The sequence below is a fragment of the Salvelinus alpinus genome, chromosome 33 (assembly GCF_045679555.1).
Source record: "Salvelinus alpinus chromosome 33, SLU_Salpinus.1, whole genome shotgun sequence".
Taxonomy (NCBI): domain Eukaryota; kingdom Metazoa; phylum Chordata; class Actinopteri; order Salmoniformes; family Salmonidae; genus Salvelinus; species Salvelinus alpinus.
The window spans coordinates 15,102,840-15,121,194 of NC_092118.1; the positions used below are offsets into that span (position 1 = coordinate 15,102,840).

Here is an 18,355-nt window from a genome sequence, read left to right on the forward strand (position 1 = left end):
TAGTGTCCACAGTGTGTGTGAGGACATGAAGGAGTGAGGGAGAGGTAGTGCCCTAGTGTCCACAGTGTGTGTGAGGACATGAAGGAGTGAGGGAGAGGTAGAGGAGAAGAGGGGAACAGAACAGAACAACAGCAGGCCTGGCTGTGTCCTGTGGGTGAAGGAGAGAGGGAGGGAGAGGTAGAAGAAAGGAGAGGAAAGGAGAGGAGATGAAAGGAGAAGAACAGAACAACAGCAGGCCTGGTGTGCCCTGTGGGTGCTGCCGCCTGTCGCTTTCCCTCTAATCTCCTCTTCACGGGGCCTGTCCCATCTTCTCAGCTACTGCCCATTGTGGGGGGTGATGTGTAAGTGAGAACATTACCCCACTCACTGACAGATCAGCCCTCCTAACCACTGGGCCTGTGTGTGTTTGTGTGTGTGTGTGTGTCTACAGAGGAACACAGCGGCTCTGTGTGTCTCTTGTGTTATGTGGTTAGGTCTACCATGAGGAATTGATTGGGCTCTGTGACAGAATAACTCAGTGACTTGACTGGCTTTCATCTCCGCGCCTCTGGATGCCATTCGTTAGATGTGTTCCATCTGTGATGAGAAAGTCTGAAATAAACTGCTCAGGTTTTGTGAAGATATGTCCCCTTTTTTTACTGCAATCCATTATGTTAGCACATGCTAGAAGGTAATAATCATGGACAGCACATTGTTGCGTTGTTTCCGCAGGTTAGTGATTCAGATAGATCAATCCAGACTTTGTGAGAGCGGATGGATACAGTCATTCAATTATGGTAGATGATGATGGCTCGGCTTGGCTGTTCACTGCTAATTGCGTCTTGAAGCCATCAGTCAGCCACTTCTCTGTAAATTACTGGGTCCTATTCTTTTAAGGATGTTTGTTGAATGAATAAAAAAATGTGAGTGTGTGTGTGTGTTCATGCTGAGCAAAAACACTGTATTTCCACCCTGGCTTTCTGCTGTGTCACGTCGTACTTGGTTGCAAACAGAGTAATGAAGGATTAATCGAGATGGTGTTTCATCAGAGGAAGAGCAGAGAGAGGAAGAAAGCCCTCTTGGCTCAGATAGCAAGGGGTATTATTTAGGGATTGATTCCTGGTGTTTTGGTCCAACTTGGCTAACCCATCATTTTAATCAAACGCTGCCCGTCCTCCACCTCCACTTTGGGCGGTGAAGGGCGTGTGGTACTGTATAGGTCCTGGGATGAGAGAGTGTCGTGGAAATTGAGTCCTGAGAGAGACTTGGTCTTGGTCATTTCCTCAAACAATCATCTTTATTTAATATCGATTAATTATTGCAATAATGAGACCGTCAGCCCACCAGTCTTGACTGACTGTTAGGCTGAGAGCCTTTACAGACGATGCACAGTTTTTATATAGCTGATGCCAAGATTGCTTAGTCAGTCACTTCTAACCTTCCCATAAGCCACCTTGGTTATCTATACAGGATGGTCTTTTACTTAGAGACAATGAGGTATTGTTCTTAACTCTTCCAGGCTCTCTCTATCTCCAGTCACACACACCACATCTTGTCTATAGAATGCTAGCTTTTAGGTTTTTAAAGTGGCCTTTTACTGTCCCCAGCACAAGGTGCACCTGTGTAATGACCATGCTGTTTAATCAGCTTCTTGATATGCCACGCCTGTCATGTGGATGGATTATCTTGTCAAAGAGAAAAGCTCAGTAAGAAAGACGTGAACAAATTTGTGCAAGAAATTTGAGAGAAATAGTTTTTTTGTGCGTATGGAAAACTTCTGGGATCTTTTATTTCAGCTCATGATTCATGGGACCAACACTTTGCACGTTGTGTTTCTATTTTCCTTCAGTATAGATTATCCTCACCATTTACTAACTGTACATTCATACACTCTCTCTGTGATCTTGTTTATGACGAATCAGGTGATTGGTCCAGTTCCATAGCTGTTTGTTTGTTCTTCCTCCATGTGTTTTATTTAATAGGACATTTACATCTAGTCTGCTCTACAAAATCTTCTGTTGTATGCAGAGTTCTAAAGCACAGAGGCTGTTGGATAATTGAATGGAAAACAGTAGTGGCCTTTTTTGACGAACTCCACATATCCTCCCCCACATCAAAGCAAGGCCCTGTTCAAATGAGACATCTCTCAGGTCCAGATTTAATTCTGTGGCTGACATGACAGGCTCCTCTAACAGTCCTGGCCACGGAGTAGTTTTGATCTTGGGAAAGAAGAGACAGAGAGATCATGGGAGTAATTGCAAGTGCCAATGGACATCCCCTATCTAATGCAATCTACCTTTCTCCTGGCCTGCAATTATCAACAAGGACAGACTAGAGCAGTGCTCCCTGTGCTGTCTGTCTGTTGCCTGTGCTGTCTGTGATGTCTGTAGGCCAGGCCAGAGACATCAGCAGTAATGTCATGCGGCAGGTCAGTGACATGCAGGTGGATGGCTGCTGGACACAGATGATGGTGATGATGTTGTGGGATTGATTGTTTGTTTGTTCCCGTTGTGGTGATGAGAATTCGATTGTAACGTTAGCCTTTTTCACAAAGTGGTCAACTAAGCCTGGTTTTGTGATGATGATGCTGATGATGATACGGCTGCTGATGATGATGAGGATGATGATGTTGACGATGACAATATCATCATCACACTCGTCAGTGCATGATCCGAGAAGATTTTAGACATACAGGATTTCTAAAGGAATATTTCTGAATTCAGGAGCTTTTTGTTTAGATCTTCATTAACTGTATGTATAAAACGCTCCAAGGAAATCTATTTAGGCTACCACTGGTTAATACTGACTGGTAGTTTCCACAATTAAGTATTTTTGCAATTAGACAAAAGCAGACTAACTTCTTAATTTGATCACCAATCGCTTCTCTGTTGGAGTTGATTCAGCAGGAATTGGTGGACGGAGAGAATGATTTGATATGTGAGTAAACGACAGAGAGAGAGAAAGGAAGAAGAGGGATAAGACGAATTAAGGATGAGTGGGGCAGAGAGACTGAGATGCCCAGCCCCCAGGCATTGCTTGACAACCTACTGTTGTCCCCCTGTTTCCATGGCAATGACGACAAGGTGCCTAAAGTGGAGGAATATGGGAAGGGGCTGGGGGAGGGGGAGGGGAGAAATGGAGAGAGAAAGAGCGAAAGAGACAGACAGACAGACAGACAGACAGACAGACAGACAGACAGACAGACAGACAGACAGACAGACAGACAGACAGACAGACAGACAGACAGAAAATGTGAATTCTTGTAGTAGAAGGAAGAGGGGTAAACCAAGCTCTGCCAAGCTATCTTTTAGAGCACCATTGTCTATAGCTTTTCTTTTGTCTTGGACTGTCCCATTCCCCATCACATATACATGCAGTCTCAGTAAAAAGTAGAAGCCTCCCTGGACAAAGGGTTGAGAGAGCTGTTCAGGGCTGTAGTTTACGTAGATAGCAGCACTAATGTTCTTGTCGTATTCTCAAGAGGCACTAGAGAAGGATGGAGGACAGCGAGAGGGGTTCGAGCGAGAACACACACCTCTCACCCTCATTCATTAAACATCAGCAGAGAAGGACTTCTGAAGGTCAGAACAGAACTGCTCATGCTGTCATCAGACTAAAGGTTCACTGTGATGGTAGAATTCACCTTCAATGTGCTTATTAATGTTAACCTCCTCAATCTCCTGGTGATGTCATGCTCCATTTTACAGACTCACTGAATGTTCTCCTCTCAGATCCTGACTCTTGTGTGTGTGAATTTGAGATGGAAACCATGTTTCTTTTTTATGGCCAACAAAATGCCCTGAGAAACGGTTAAAAGTGTACCAATGTTTGCTCAAAATTGTGTCATCTGAGCTCATCTCTGAATTGGGATTAAAGTGCTCATTCTGATTGACTAGATAGGAGTGTAAGCTCTCCACCTTCAGGACATGAAAGCAACTCCAGCCTCATCCCTGGCTGTGAGCTCTCCACTGATCACACAAAGAGGCAGTAGACATCAAGAGTGTCACCCCTTTTAAAGCAGGCCTCGCTTAGACATCCATTTAATTATGAGACTGCTCCATTTAATTAAGGCGGGGCGGTGAGTTTCTCCTGACACATCCAATTCAGCCCTGGATATACGTAGGCTCTGCAGCTACTCTGTACAGGATTTACACACACACACAAAAACGCACACACACATAAATGCACGCACGCACACACATACACAAATGCTGAATGACAGTTTGGCAAGGAAGGGAATGTTTTTAGTAAGCTTTTTCCTAGCCAAAGATATATGAGGGGAGAGTGGATGAACTGTTACAGTAGAAGAGGCAGTAAGGCAGCAAGCTCTTCAACGCCTGTGTGTTGCCAGGAAACTGAATGTTAGATGGAAACTGAATGTTAGATGGAAACTGAATGTTAGATGGAAACTGAATGTTAGATGGAAAGAATATCAGTTTGTGTTGAATATATGCTGAGCTTGTATGATGGTAGATTATGAAAACACAGTATCTACTGCAGGGCTCTGTTCCTGGAAAGATACCGTCCTGTAGGTTCGCTTCAACCCCAATCTAGCCCACCTGATTCCAATCTAGCCCACCTGATTCCAATCTAGCCTACCTGATTCCAATCTAGCCCACCTGATTCCAATCTAGCCTACCTGATTCCAATCTAGCCCACCTGATTCCAATCTAGCCTACCTGATTCCAATCTAGCCCACCTGATTCTCATAATTAGCTGGTTGATAAGATGAATCAGGTCGGTTACAACTGGGGTTGGATTGAAAACCTACAGGAGGGTAGCTTTCCAGGAACAGGGTTCGAGAGCCCTGATCGACCTTGTATAACCAGGGTTTTGCCTTGTAGGTGAGAGGAAAAACACTTAGCCAGGAAGCCCCAGCCACTAGAGCTCAGTAGCTAAACACATGACTATTGAATATGACAGTCTCAGGAGGAGGTAGGAGGTAGAGGTAGTAAAGAACATCATACTGGTATATGATCTGATAACCCAGGAGAGTCCTACTGCTACGTCTTCACCGTGCTGGCATGGCCTCCTTTTCAAGCAGCAGGTTTCTATTGGACAGGAGCCCACACTCCTGTCATCCAGTCCACCACTCTAGACCACCTGCTGTCCACCATGCTGCCCAGGGCTGGACCAGTGACCTTGGACTTACCAGGTGACCCAGAAGGCAGTAAGAGTAGTGTGAACAATCAGAGAGAGCAGCACTTTACCTGATGACGTAATCAGCAGAAAAACATGATTTAACAGATGACAAAGACAATAACACGGAGTGCAATCTGTCTTGATGGAACAGAACATCATAACACAGGGGTCAGAGGTCAGGGAGCATCATAATACCAACCTCCACTCGCTCCAGATGGACAGCTCAACCACAGGTGGTGTGAGACTCTCAGTAAGCTTCACACTGGGAGGAGATCATTCACATGCATCTCACTTTCCCCCTGCGACATATCATGTCACAAAGCAGTTCCAGAATCACCTTATCACACTCTAATAGGTGTGGAAGCAATACAAAATACTATTGCCTCATTACATCCTGAATGTGATAGCTGTGTATGGAATCTGTAACAGGGCTGTGATGTGTGTGTGTGTGTGTGTGTGTGTGTGTGTGTGTGTGTGTGTGTGTGTGTGTGTGTGTGTGTGTGTGTGTGTGTGTGTGTGTGTGTGTGTGTGTGTGTGTCTCTCTCTCTCTGATGAGTTTGGGCGCTTGCATCACATTGGACGTGAGTGAGATTTTGTGCACCCCCCCACAGCTTTGAGGTTGATGGAAAATCATTATAGATCTTGGCAAGTGGCCGGCGGGTGGTTGCCTAGGAAACCTGGCTGTCTGTCGGTTAGTCCCTTCTTCCCATTGGTCTTGGTGGCCTGATGTCTGTGAAATGCCCAGATTTTAAGACCTTCACTCAGAGTAATGTGTGCTTTGATGGGGGCAGGGGGTCTTGCATGAATGAATGAGATCAAATAAAAGCCGTTAGAAACATAGAATCCATGATGCACGCTGCTCTGTGTGATGTTTACCAGCACTGTGGAGGCTTTATTGTAGAAAACAACCATCCTCCACTGGTAGCCAGTGTGTCATTATCATGCAGGTGATTGCAGATGACATGGTTTATCATTGTCGTCTGCCTTGTTTTAGTGGGATTGACTGAGCCCCGTTCACAGTGAGTGGCCCCAATGCTGAATGGGGGCAGGGCATTATGTGAGGCGCAGGGAGCGTGGACAGTCGGGGGAGGGGGGGGGCTTGATAATGTCCACTCTTATGTTGTTATGCTGTAAACCATAACCACAGGACCTACAGCATTCCAACAGCCCTCTCCATCCCTACCCCTGCTGTCCCCATCCACAGTTCCATCATTACAGCCTCATCAACACCATGCCTATCTCTGTGTGACAGAGAGAGAGCAGTGACCTCTGGGATAGGCCAGTGACTGCAGGGGGCATGCTCCTTGTGATTATCCCTGTTCTCCACTGATGCCTGGGGGTATAGGGTGCTGTAATCACTGCCCCCCCCCCCCCCCTTATTCCACCTCCCACAGTCAGCTCAGGGTCAGTTATCATAACAGTACTAATGGGAAAGCCTGGGAGAACACATCATTAATAGTAGTGGGCTCTGGGCTGGGGGATGACAGTAGAGCTTTCACTGCTGTGAGGTTAGCTCTTTAAGAGGGTCCAGAGTCCTGCAATGTAAAGAACATGTGGAGGGTGTAGGGGTGTGTAGGTGTGTAGGGGTGTGTAGGTGTGTAGGGGTGTGTAGGTGTAGAGGAGTGTGTAGATATATAGGAGTATGTAGGGGTGTATATATATATACTGTATATACAGTGGGGAGAACAAGTATTTGATACACTGCCGATTTTGCAGGTTTTCCTACTTACAAAGCATGTAGAGGTCTGTAATATTTATCATAGGTACACTTCAACTGTGAGACACGGAATCTAAAACAAAAATCCAGAAAATCACATTGTATGATTTTTAAGTAATTAATTTGCATTTTATTGCATGACATAAGTATTTGATACATCAGAAAAGCAGAACTTAATATTTGGTACAGAAACCTTTGTTTGCAATTACAGAGATCATACGTTTCCTGGAGTTCTTGACCAGGTTTGCACACACTGCAGCAGGGATTTTGTCCCACTCCTCCATACAGACCTTCTCCAGATCCTTCAGGTTTCGGGGCTGTCGCTGGGCAATACGGACTTTCAGCTCCCTCCAAAGATTTTCTATTGGGTTCATGTCTGGAGACTGGCTAGGCCACTCCAGGACCTTGAGATGCTTCTTACGGAGCCACTCCTTAGTTTCCCTGGCTGTGTGTTTCGGGTCGTTGTCATGCTGGAAGACCCAGCCACGACCCATCTTCAATGCTCTTACTGAGGGAAGGAGGTCGTTGGCCAAGATCTCGCGATACATGGCCCCATCCATCCTCCCCTCAATACGGTGCAGTCGTCCTGTCCCCTTTGCAGAAAAGCATCCCCAAAGAATTATGTTTCCACCTCCACGCTTCACGGTTGGGATGGTGTTCTTGGGGTTGTACTCATCCTTCTTCTTCCTCCAAACACGTCGAGTGGAGTTTAGACCAAAAAGCTCAATTTTTGTCTCATCAGACCACATGACCTTCTCCCATTCTTCCTCTGGATCATCCAGATGGTCATTGGCAAACTTCAGACGGGCCTGGACATGCCCTGGCTTGAGCAGGGGGACCTTGCGTGCGCTGCAGTATTTTAATCCATGACGGCATAGTGTGTTACTAATGGTTTTCTTTGAGACTGTGGTCCCAGCTCTCTTCAGGTCATTGACCAGGTCCTGCCGTGTAGTTCTGGGCTGATCCCTCACCTTCCTCATGATCATTGATGCCCCACGAGGTGAGATCTTGCATGGAGCCCCAGACCGAGGATGATTGACCGTCATCTTGAACTTCTTCCATTTTCTAATAATTGCGCCAACAGTTGTTGCCTTCTCACCAAGCTGCTTGCCTATTGTCCTGTAGCCCATCCCAGCCTTGTGCAGGTCTACAATTGTATCCCTGATGTCCTTACACAGCTCTCTGGTCTTGGCCATTGTGGAGAGGTTGGAGTCTGTTTGATTGAGTGTGTGGACAGGTGTCTTTTATACAGGTAACGAGTTCAAACAGGTGCAGTTAATACAGGTAATGAGTGGAGAACAGGAGGGCTTCTTAAAGAAAAACTAACAGGTCTGTGAGAGCCGGAATTCTTACTGGTTGGAAGGTGATCAAATACTTATGTCTTGCAATAAAATGCAAATTAATTACTTAAAAATCATACAATGTGATTTTCTGGATTTTTGTTTTAGATTCCGTCTCTCACAGTTGAAGTGTACCTATGATAAAAATTACAGACCTCTACATGCTTTGTAAGTAGGAAAACCTGCAAAATCGGCAGTGTATCAAATACTTGTTCTCCCCACTGTATATATACAGTACCAGTCAAACGTTTAGTCACACCTACTCATTCCAGGGTTTTTCTTTATGTTTACTATTTTCTACAATGTAGAATAATAGTGAAGACATCAACACTATGAAATAACACATATGGAATCATGTGGTAACCAAAAAAGTGTTAAACAAATCAAAATATGTTTTAGATTTTAGATTTTTCAAAGCAGCCACCCTTTGCCTTGTTGACAGCTTTGCACACTCTTGGCATTCTCTCAACCAGCTTCATGAGGTAGTCACCTGGAATGCATTTCAATTAACAGGTGTGCCTTGTTAAAAGTTAAATTGTGGAATTTATTTCCTTCTTAATGCGTTTGAGCCAATCATTTGTGTTGTGACAAGGTAGGGGTGGTATACAGAAGATAGCCCTATTTTGTAAAAGACCAAGTCCATGTTATGGCAAGAACAGCTCAAATAAGCAAAGAGAAATGACAGTCCATTATTACTTTAAGACATGGTCAGTCAACACGGAAAATGTAAATTTCTTCAAGTGCAGTCGCAAAAACCATCAAGGGCTATGATGAAACTGTCTCTCTTGAGGATCGCCACAGGAAAGGAAGCCCCAGAGTTACCTCTGCTGCAGAGGATAAGTTCATTAGAGTTAACTGCACCTCAGATTGCAGCCCAAATAAATGCTTCACAGAGTTCAATAACAGACACATCTCAACATCAACTGTTCAGTGAATCAGGCCTTCATGGTCGAATTGCTGCTAAGAAACCACTACTAAAGGACACCAATAATAAGAAGAGACTTGCTTGGGCCAAGAAACACGAGCAATGGACATTAGAACGGTAGAAATCTGTCCTTTGGTCTGATGAGTACAAATGTGAGATTTTTGATTCCAACCGCCGTGTCTTTATGAGACGCAGAGTAGGTGAACGAAAGATTTCTGGATGTGTGGTTCTCACCGTGAAGCATGGAGGAGGAGAGGTGTGGAGGTGCTTTGCTTGTGACACTGTTGGTGATTTATTTAGAATTCAAGGCACACTTAACCAGAATGGCTGCCACAGCATTCTGCAGCGATACGCCACCCCATCTGGTTTGCGCTTAGTGAGACTATTTTTGTTTTTTAACAGGACAATGACCCAACACACCTCCAGGCTGTGTAAGGGCTATTTGACCAAGAAGGAGCGTGATGGAGTGCTGCATCAGGTGACCTGGCCTCCACAATCCCCCGACCTCAACCCAATTGAGATGGTTTGGGATGAGTTGGACTGCAGAGTGAAGGAAAAGCAGCCAACAAGTGCTCAGCATATGTGGGAACTCCTTCAAGACTGTTGAAAAAGCATTCCTCATGAAGCTGGTTGAGAGAATGCCAAGAGTGTCTTAAGCTGTCATCAAGGCAAAGGGTGGCTACTTTGAAGAATCTCAAATATATTTTGATTTGTTTAACACTTTTTTGCTTACTACATGATTCCATGTGTGTTATTTCATAGTTTTATGTCTACAATATAGAAAATAGTAAAAATAAAGAAAAACCCTTGAATGAGTAGGTGTGTCCAAACTTTTGACTGGTCCTGTATAGATATATAAAAAAGGAACTCAGTCCTGACTTTCAACTTACTCTTGAAAGTTTTGATAGTAGAGTGCACAAGGTGTAGGGCGTTCACTCAATGCTGTAGAATGTAGAGAAAAATGGGGCAGTTCAAGAGGGTGCTACGAAGTTAATGTCAAAACGTTGTTTTCTTTGCCTTATGTCATTATAAATTACATAGAATAAATCATTCGATTGTTTTCTACAATATTATAACCTTAATATACTTGTACTTGACAGTGTTGATAAAATAAGAATGTTAATTTGCTGTGACTGTTGCTAGTTTAGACTGCACCGCTCTTGGATGTATCGCTTCCATATTTGGTGTTGTGAGGTGGTACAACTTTGAGGTGTTTCCGCTGGTTGGACCAATCCAAATCAACCTGATACCGTCGTCATTTTCACCTCCAGATCCTTGGCTTTCATTGCCTATAACCGCGATGAATCTACGTTGAGAGGGCTGTTTCTATGGCGATTTAAAGGGAAAGACTCATTGAAAACAGGAACAGGTTGTCTACGCATAGAGTGGATATTGAAATTGAGTCTTTTAGCTTTGTAAATTAATATATATTTAGACCCTATTTAGTTTTGTATTCAGCGAATTTCATTTACAAAAATAATTCGCTCACGAACCTGCAGCCACTAGTTAGCGTGCCAGTTGAGTTTCGAAGTTAGCGCCGTTCTGCTGCGGAGCAGCGCCACAGAGTTCTATTGAGCAATGACCACTTTTTGATCATGGCCGTGATGACATTCCATTCACTCTAAACATACTAAATTCTGAGAGTAAATCGTTGATGACTTTTTAAGCATATATTGTAGAGACATGGGGTTTGGACTACTGTTTTCCTGACTGAAGTTTCTATAAACCTTGAATGAATTAATCATTTTCTGTTTGAACAGCCTACAAGGTGCAATTTCTAAATTGGGTAGTGCATCATCAGTTTTCCTCTTGTCCTGTCAGTCATTTCATACCTTAGAGAGCTATTTATAACGTGTCAGAAATGTCCTGATCAACTAGCCCATGTCAGTTAACGTTGTTTAGCTAGGTTTTTTAGCCCATAGATTTTGTTGTCATGTTTGAGTCACTCAAATATCACACGAATACACATTAGACATGGCAAAATGTATAGAATTGCAAGAAAATGAGCTTTAAACCTGCTAAACGTTCTCTCCACCAACACAAGGGGTGTGAACAGTGCTTGTGCCCATAGAAATAGACATGGCTTGGGCGCGTGCAGTGTGGATGTTCCCCAAGGCTGTAAGGGGGGCCTGAGTAAAAAAGTTTGGGAACCCCTGTATTAAAGCTCCATTTCCAATAGCTTTTCTTTTGTCTTGGACTGTCCCATTCCCCATCACATAGACATGCAGTCTCAGTAAAAAGTAGAAGCCTCCCTGGACAAAGGGTTGAGAGAGCTGTTCAGGGCTGTAGTTTACGTAGATAGCAGCACTAATGTTCTTGTCGTATTCTCAAGAGGCACTAGAGAAGGATGGAGGACAGCGAGAGGGGTTCGAGCGAGAACACACACCTCTCACCCTCATTCATTAAACATCAGCAGAGAAGGACTTCTGAAGGTCAGAACAGAACTGCTCATGCTGTCAACAGACTAAAGGTACACTGTGATGGTAGAATTCATCTTCAATGTGCTTATTAATGTTAACCTCCTCCATCTCCTGGTGATGTCATGCTCCATTTTACAGCCTCACTGAATGCTCTCCTCTCAGATCCTGACTCTTGTGTGTGTGAATTTGAGATGGAAACCATGTTTCTTTTTTATGGCCAACATAATGCCCTGAGAAACGGTTAAAAGTGTACCGAATTTGTGTCGTCTGAGCTCATCTCTGAATTGGGATTAAAGTGCTCATTCTGGTCAATTTAGATTGGGGCGTAAGCTCTCTATATCCATGAGATCAAAGCAACTCCAGCCTCCATCCTGGCAGTGGACTTTCCGCAGCCAGCTATTGGAGTGTGTAGGAGTAGGAGTGTGTAGGAGTGTGTATGGGTGTGTAGGTGTGTAAGAGTGTGTACAGGCTGCAGTGTACATAAACGCTCCGGACTGGAATGTGGCCTGGCAGTCAGACAGGAGAGAGGGCTTTGGGGTCAATGACATTCCGACCAAGGGATCTAGGAGGGCTTATTGGGTTTTGTCTTCTGAAAAGCATAGTTTAACTTTCCTGTTCAGTTGGTGGACTGCAAATAAAATACATTGTTGCGATATCAGATACTTGTGTTGTGGAAAGCTTACGATTGATCACGATGTGTACTGTTCAGGATGTCAGGGTTGTTATGCTGTGTGTGTGTGTGTGTGTGTGTGTGTGTGTGTGTGTGTGTGTACATTCAGAGTGCAGTACATTCTTTCATGTCTCTGTGTGGCACAACCTGTGATGAGTTGCTTGGAAAGTTTAGACCCCTCTTTCATCCCATTTCAGTAGCCATTTTGTTTTGGTGTGCATATGTATGTGTTCTACACGCCAGAGTTGTTGGCTCAGTTGATGGTCATGAGTGTAGCCAGTGTGTCTGTTGGTGGCTATGTGTAAATGCTGTGCTTTGTTTTGTGTGGTTAAGGTGGTTGTCGTATATATCTCTGGATGGTAAGCTTCCACTGTAGGGACCATGTAGTGCAGCCAGATGTGGGAGAGAGAGAAGAGAGAGGCTATTCTCTCCTGATGATAGGCAACACTAAACAACAGGAGTCTGATTGGAGTCTGATTGGAAGCCATCTCAATACAGAAACCTTTAATGGTAGGATGCAGGAATCGATGGCCCTGATACTGTGTAGCTAATGAGATTAGATGTGGGTATTTCATGGTTAATTTGCTCCTTTTAGAGAATACGTTGGTTTGTGTTGATAACAGTCAGTTGAGAATGAGATTAATTGATTAGCTTATTTGGGTGTCCCATTTTGAACACAAATAAATGGTATAAATTGCAGCAGGGCAGAATTAAAAGAAGGGGAGCTTTTCCAAAACTGGTGAGTTGAGCTGAATAGGTGGCCAGGCCTCAGTGACTACAGTGGTAAAGTGTCTTAATCCTTTTCCCAGTGCAGCAGAGAGAGAGAAATCCCTGCGTGATTGACACAAAGCTATCACAGGCAGCCCTCTCCATATCACCTCTCAGACAGAGACAACCATAGCTACAGCCTCTGCTCCAGCCAGCCTCAGCCCAAGGTTTAGCAGCTCCACTAGCCCCTAAAGCCTACCTGACTATCCTTCTCCCTGTCTCCTTCAGGGGACCAAAGCTGTTTCACTCTCAGACATCTAACTTCCTGAAGTTTCCCCTTATGACCAGCTGTCAGAGTAGTGACAAGGCTGAGTGGTTTCCCTGCTCTACCATTGATATCTCACCAGTTAAGAGTGTTAGCTAATGAATGTTCCCTTCGTCCCCTGGAAGAGGGCTGGTGCAGGACTTAATGCAGCCAGCCTGTCCTTCCTCTCCTCCACCATCTGAGATGTAAGAATGAAACTTGGAGATAAGAGGGAGGAGTCCCCTGGGTGCCATGACAACTAAGCTCTATGGAAAGAAAAGTGAAACTTAACTGTGTTGCCGCGGTAATAGCCATCCATTCATGTGCTCCCTGGTTCTTTATGTGGTATCAGAGGTTGACGGGGGCTGTTTGGAGATCAGGTGTGTGAGACGGTTACAGTGTTGCTCTGGACCAGAGGTGTCTGTGCTAAAGACAGGAGCATAAGAGAGGAGCTGATCTCTGTGTGTCTGCTGTCTGGCACAGACCTGGGCTGCTTTTACTGCTGAACAGATTTACTACCAGACTGCATTTGCAGGGATACAGCCTTTATCTCCATCTCTCCCTCCCTCCTTCCCTCCCTCTTGCTCTCTCTCTCTCTCTCATGCTCTCTCTCTCTCTCTTCCTCTGTTGCAACAGAATGCGTGATCTATAATTCATGAGAGCAAATAGATAGTGAAGCGTTCACATCTCGCTAGACATCTGCCTTTGAAATTATCATCACTCTCCAAGCTTCCGATACATATTTATGTCACTTGCAGAATATGTTTAATGATGCCATCAAATTATAATTTCAGAATTAAAATGACTGAGTATGTAAAATCATCTTGCCTCGATTTTGTCACTGTTCAAAACAAAAGAATCTTACAGTGTAGGCATAAACATGCATAATTATGTAGACAGTAGGTTACAGTGATAAGATGTGTACATTTTGGCAGACAATAGGTATTGGTTCCTGCACACTGTATATACATGTCACGTTCATTAGAATAAATATCGGACCAAGGCACAGCAGATGTTGAGTTCCACATTATTTATTAGAAAGTGAAACTAAGCAGAGACAAAAACAAATAAACAATAAACTAACAACGAGCTGTGATTACAGACTTGCTACGTGCACTAACTCAAAACAAAATCCCATAAACACAGGTGGAAAAAAGCTACCTAAATATGATCCCCAATTAGAGACAACGATTACCAGCTGCCTCTAATTGGGAATCATACACAATCACCAACATAGAAAAACAAACCTAGAACCCCACATAGAAATAATAAACTAGACTAACCCCCCAGTCACGCCCTGACCTACTCTACCATAGAAAATAAGGACTCTCTATGGTCAGGACGTGACAATACAACTATGTTCATTTAAGGTGTTCTACTTTCTCCTCGTTGCTAATCTGCAGTCAGGGAGTCACTCAGCACATTTTGATTGGACAAGATAAATAATCCTCCTGATCTAAAACAGTAATGATCTGCCAGTCTCACTGATCTTCAGCCCTCATCTAAAATGGGTAAAATGTGAATAACACTGTGCAAATTTAACATCTCCCAAATGTTCTTACTGTACATCCACTGGGGCTCAGTAAGATAGTAGGCTAGATCCCAGGCAGTTTTGTCAACGTGCGCACAGCCTCGGTAGTCTGACAGAATCAGGAGCAAAATGGTGGTATTTATGTACAGGTGCAGAAAGTGAGCTGGAACTAAGGAATATGGACAATGGCCATTATGTCCTAATACATGTAACAAAATATTAGGACATAATATCACATATCACATTCAAAGAATACCGATATTAGGAAAATACCCTTCTACATAGAAAACTCAAATGATAGAATATGCAGATGTGACCCAAGCTCGCTCTCCAAGCAGTTCAGGTCGGCGATACAGAATAACTTTCAACTCTAATAATAAACAATGTCAACTGTTTTACTCGTGTGTGGTTTTTATGTAACGACTGCAGTGTATGTTAGAAGGGTTTTAACAACAGAAATATGTCTGAAACAGTTAGCGACATAAACAAACATTAGCATTTGCAATCTGTGTTTGCCGTGAAATGAGTGGACAGCATTGGAGTAGGCGCTCTCTCACCGCCTGGTTCAGTGTGTTTTCAGTCATTTCTTCTCATTTTGAGTATCAGCCAAAGACTTAAACAAGTTAAGATGGCTACAACAGTGAAGGGGATTGGTTTGCCCTTGGCTTGGTAGTGAAAGGCTGCCTCTAGGTCTGACGTCTTTCCTGCTGAACTCAGGGATTGAGAGAGAGGCTAGCGTGTAAGAGAGAGGGGGATGGAGAGGGGGAGAGAGAGAGAGAAGCTGGGTGGGTGGGGGGGCGTTGTTGGTTAATGGTGGGTGAAGGAGGGTGAAGGAGAGAGAATGTAGAGAAACAGAATGCTGGAGGCTAATAGAACACCAGATATGAAGTTTCAAAAATGTACTGTGATACTGTGATGTGTCAACTCACACCAAGGAGATATGATCACAATCCATGATCACACCACAGTGAACCTATACGGAAAAACTTAGCACCCATGTCTGTCTTTCCCCTTTCTCTCACATGCGGGGACTGTTCATGACCATGTTGGTTATCCTAACTGTTGTACTGCGTTTTCCTCCCTTCCACTGACCTATAGTGTTGTTCTCTTTCAGGTTCTGCTGTCTGGACTGATAGGAGTGGTGTCATGGAAGAGGCCTCTCTCTCTGGTGGTGAGTGATAGTCTAACTCTAACTTCCTGATCTGACCTAACCTTCTCAGAGGGGATATTTGCCCCTCTCCAAGCCCTCTCCAGGGCAACTGGTTTTCAGTGGTGTAAAGTACTTAAGTAAAACTACTTTAAAGTTCTACTTAAGTAGTTTTTTGGGGTATCTGTACTTTACTTTATATTTTAGCAATTACATTTACTTTTGATACTTAAGTATATTTAAAACCAAATACTTTTTAACTTTTACTCAAGTAGGATTTTACTGGGTGACTTTCACTTTAGTCATTTTCTATTAAGTAATCTTTACTTTTACTCAAGTATGACAATTGGGTACTTTTTCCACCACTGCTGGTTTTGGCACCCAGGGTAACAGCATGCGAGGGTGTTGTCTGTGTGACCATCTACTGTGAGAAGACCTGGATTTGTGCTAGCTGGGATAAAATACTGTTAAAATAGATCACAACTCCAATGCCTTTGAGAAAGGATACTCTCAGCTCAACCACTGACCTGGAAATGGTCAGACTACACTGAACTAGGAACTGTTTGTAAGGGGTGTGTGACTGGCTGCAGGGAAGTCAGGCGCAGGAGAGCAGAACTGGGTAAAAACCGAAGCAGTTTAATATGAAAAAAAAACAACGGCACCCAGAACAACAAAATATGGGACAAAATAACCCGTTGCGAACCAGTCAAAGTGCACAAACACTTTACAACAAACAATTTCACACACAGACATGGGGGGAACAGAGGGTTATATACACGACAAGTAATGAGGGAATGTAAACCAGGTGTGTGGGAAAACAAGACAATACAAATGGAAAATGAAAGGTGGATCGGCGATGGCTAGAAGACCGGTGACGTCAACCGCCGACCGCCGACCGAACAAGCAGAGGAACCCGACTTCGTCGGAAGTCGAGACACTGTTTGACATTTCTATCGCCTTTAGTTCTGTAATAGGGACAATCTTTCCACTGTGTCGTCAGTACAGTCGCCCACAGTGTCAGGAATCAAAATGGGCTGGAATGCTTCAGCAGCACAGAAATGACAGGTATGTTTGTCCTGCAGGCATCTTTACAATGAGTTTTTCTTCCTCCTAAGTGGTTGTTTTTCTTCGTTTGTAATGCCGGAGGGTTGTATCATAAACACTACACTGTCTTCAGAAACAGCTATGTCGTAGGGCCTTATAGCAATGATCAAAGGGCCAGTGTCACTCCTACTCAGTCCTCACTATCATCACCATTCTCCTCAGGACATCAGAGAGCAGAGAACCTCTCACTGTCATGCTCCTCGTGTGTATAATTCTCTAATTTGACATTTTTGCCATGTTAGACACAATCATCATACAATGTTTTCTCAGAGTTGCTCAGCTGTGTAATGGATTTCTCTTTCCAGAAGGCTTATGACAGAAATCACTATCAGAGTTTCTGAGATGAGCCGGAGAGGAGGATCTAATAGCCTGTCATGTTAGACTACAGTCAAACCTGTGTTCAGAGCCTCTCCTCATTGTGGATTTACAGTAGCTCCTAGTCTGGTGGGCAACCTGTGAATGGGATGTAAAATGTATGCATTGAGTCTGCAATGTGCTGCCAAGCATTGGTTTCATACATAATAGCAGCATGGCTTGAGAAAGCTTCCTGAATTTCTGATGTGTCTCTTTCCTTGGTCTGAGTGTGGACGTGTAGGGATCCATCCAGTCAGTGGCCTGTATGTTGGTGATGTGGTGCCTGCAGTGTGCTTTAATTAGTCTAGTGATGTGTGGTGCCTGCAGTGTGCTGTAATTAGTCTAGTGATGTGTGGTGCCTGCAGTGTGCTGTAATTGGTGTTAGTGGTGTGTGGTGTCTGCAGTGTGCTGTAATTGGTGTTAGTGGGGTGGTGCCTGCAGTGTGCTGTAATTAGTGTTAGTGGTGTGGTGCCTGCAGTGTGCTGTAATTAGTGTTAGTGGTGTGGTGCCTGCAGTGTGCTGTAATTAGTGTTAGTGGTGTGGTGCCTGCAGTGTGCTGTAATTCGTGTTATTGGTGTGGGGCCTGCAGTGTGCTGTAATTCGTGTTATTGGTGTGGGGCCTGCAGTGTGCTGTAATTAGTGTTAGTGCTGTGTGGTGCCTGCAGTGTGCTGTAATTCGTGTTATTGGTGTGGGGCCTGCAGTGTGCTGTAATTAGTGTTAGTGATGTGTGGTGCCTGCAGTGTGCTGTAATTAGTGTTAGTGGTGTGGTGCCTGCAGTGTGCTGTAATTAGTCTTAGTGATGTGTGGTGTCTGCAGTGTGCTGTAATTAGTGTTAGTGGTGTGGTGCCTGCAGTGTGCTGTAATTAGTGTTAGTGGTGTGGTGCCTGCAGTGTGCTGTAATTAGTGTTAGTGGTGTGGTGCCTGCAGTGTGCTGTAATTAGTGTTAGTGGTGTGGTGCCTGCAGTGTGCTGTAATTAGTGTTATTGGTGTGGGGCCTGCAGTGTGCTGTAATT

At 44.1% G+C, this 18,355-nt stretch overlaps 1 protein-coding gene across 2 annotated transcripts in view; it reads left to right on the plus strand.

Moving 5' to 3' along the window:
• LOC139563065 (protein ENTREP2-like) overlaps nucleotides 1–18,355 on the plus strand; it is a 97,713-nt gene that overhangs the window by 49,335 nt on the left and 30,023 nt on the right. For both annotated transcript variants that reach the window (XM_071381335.1, XM_071381334.1), the window contains exon 2: nucleotides 15,851–15,907. In XM_071381335.1, coding sequence (XP_071237436.1) covers nucleotides 15,851–15,907 — 57 coding nt within the window. The remainder of the gene's footprint in view (nucleotides 1–15,850; nucleotides 15,908–18,355) is intronic.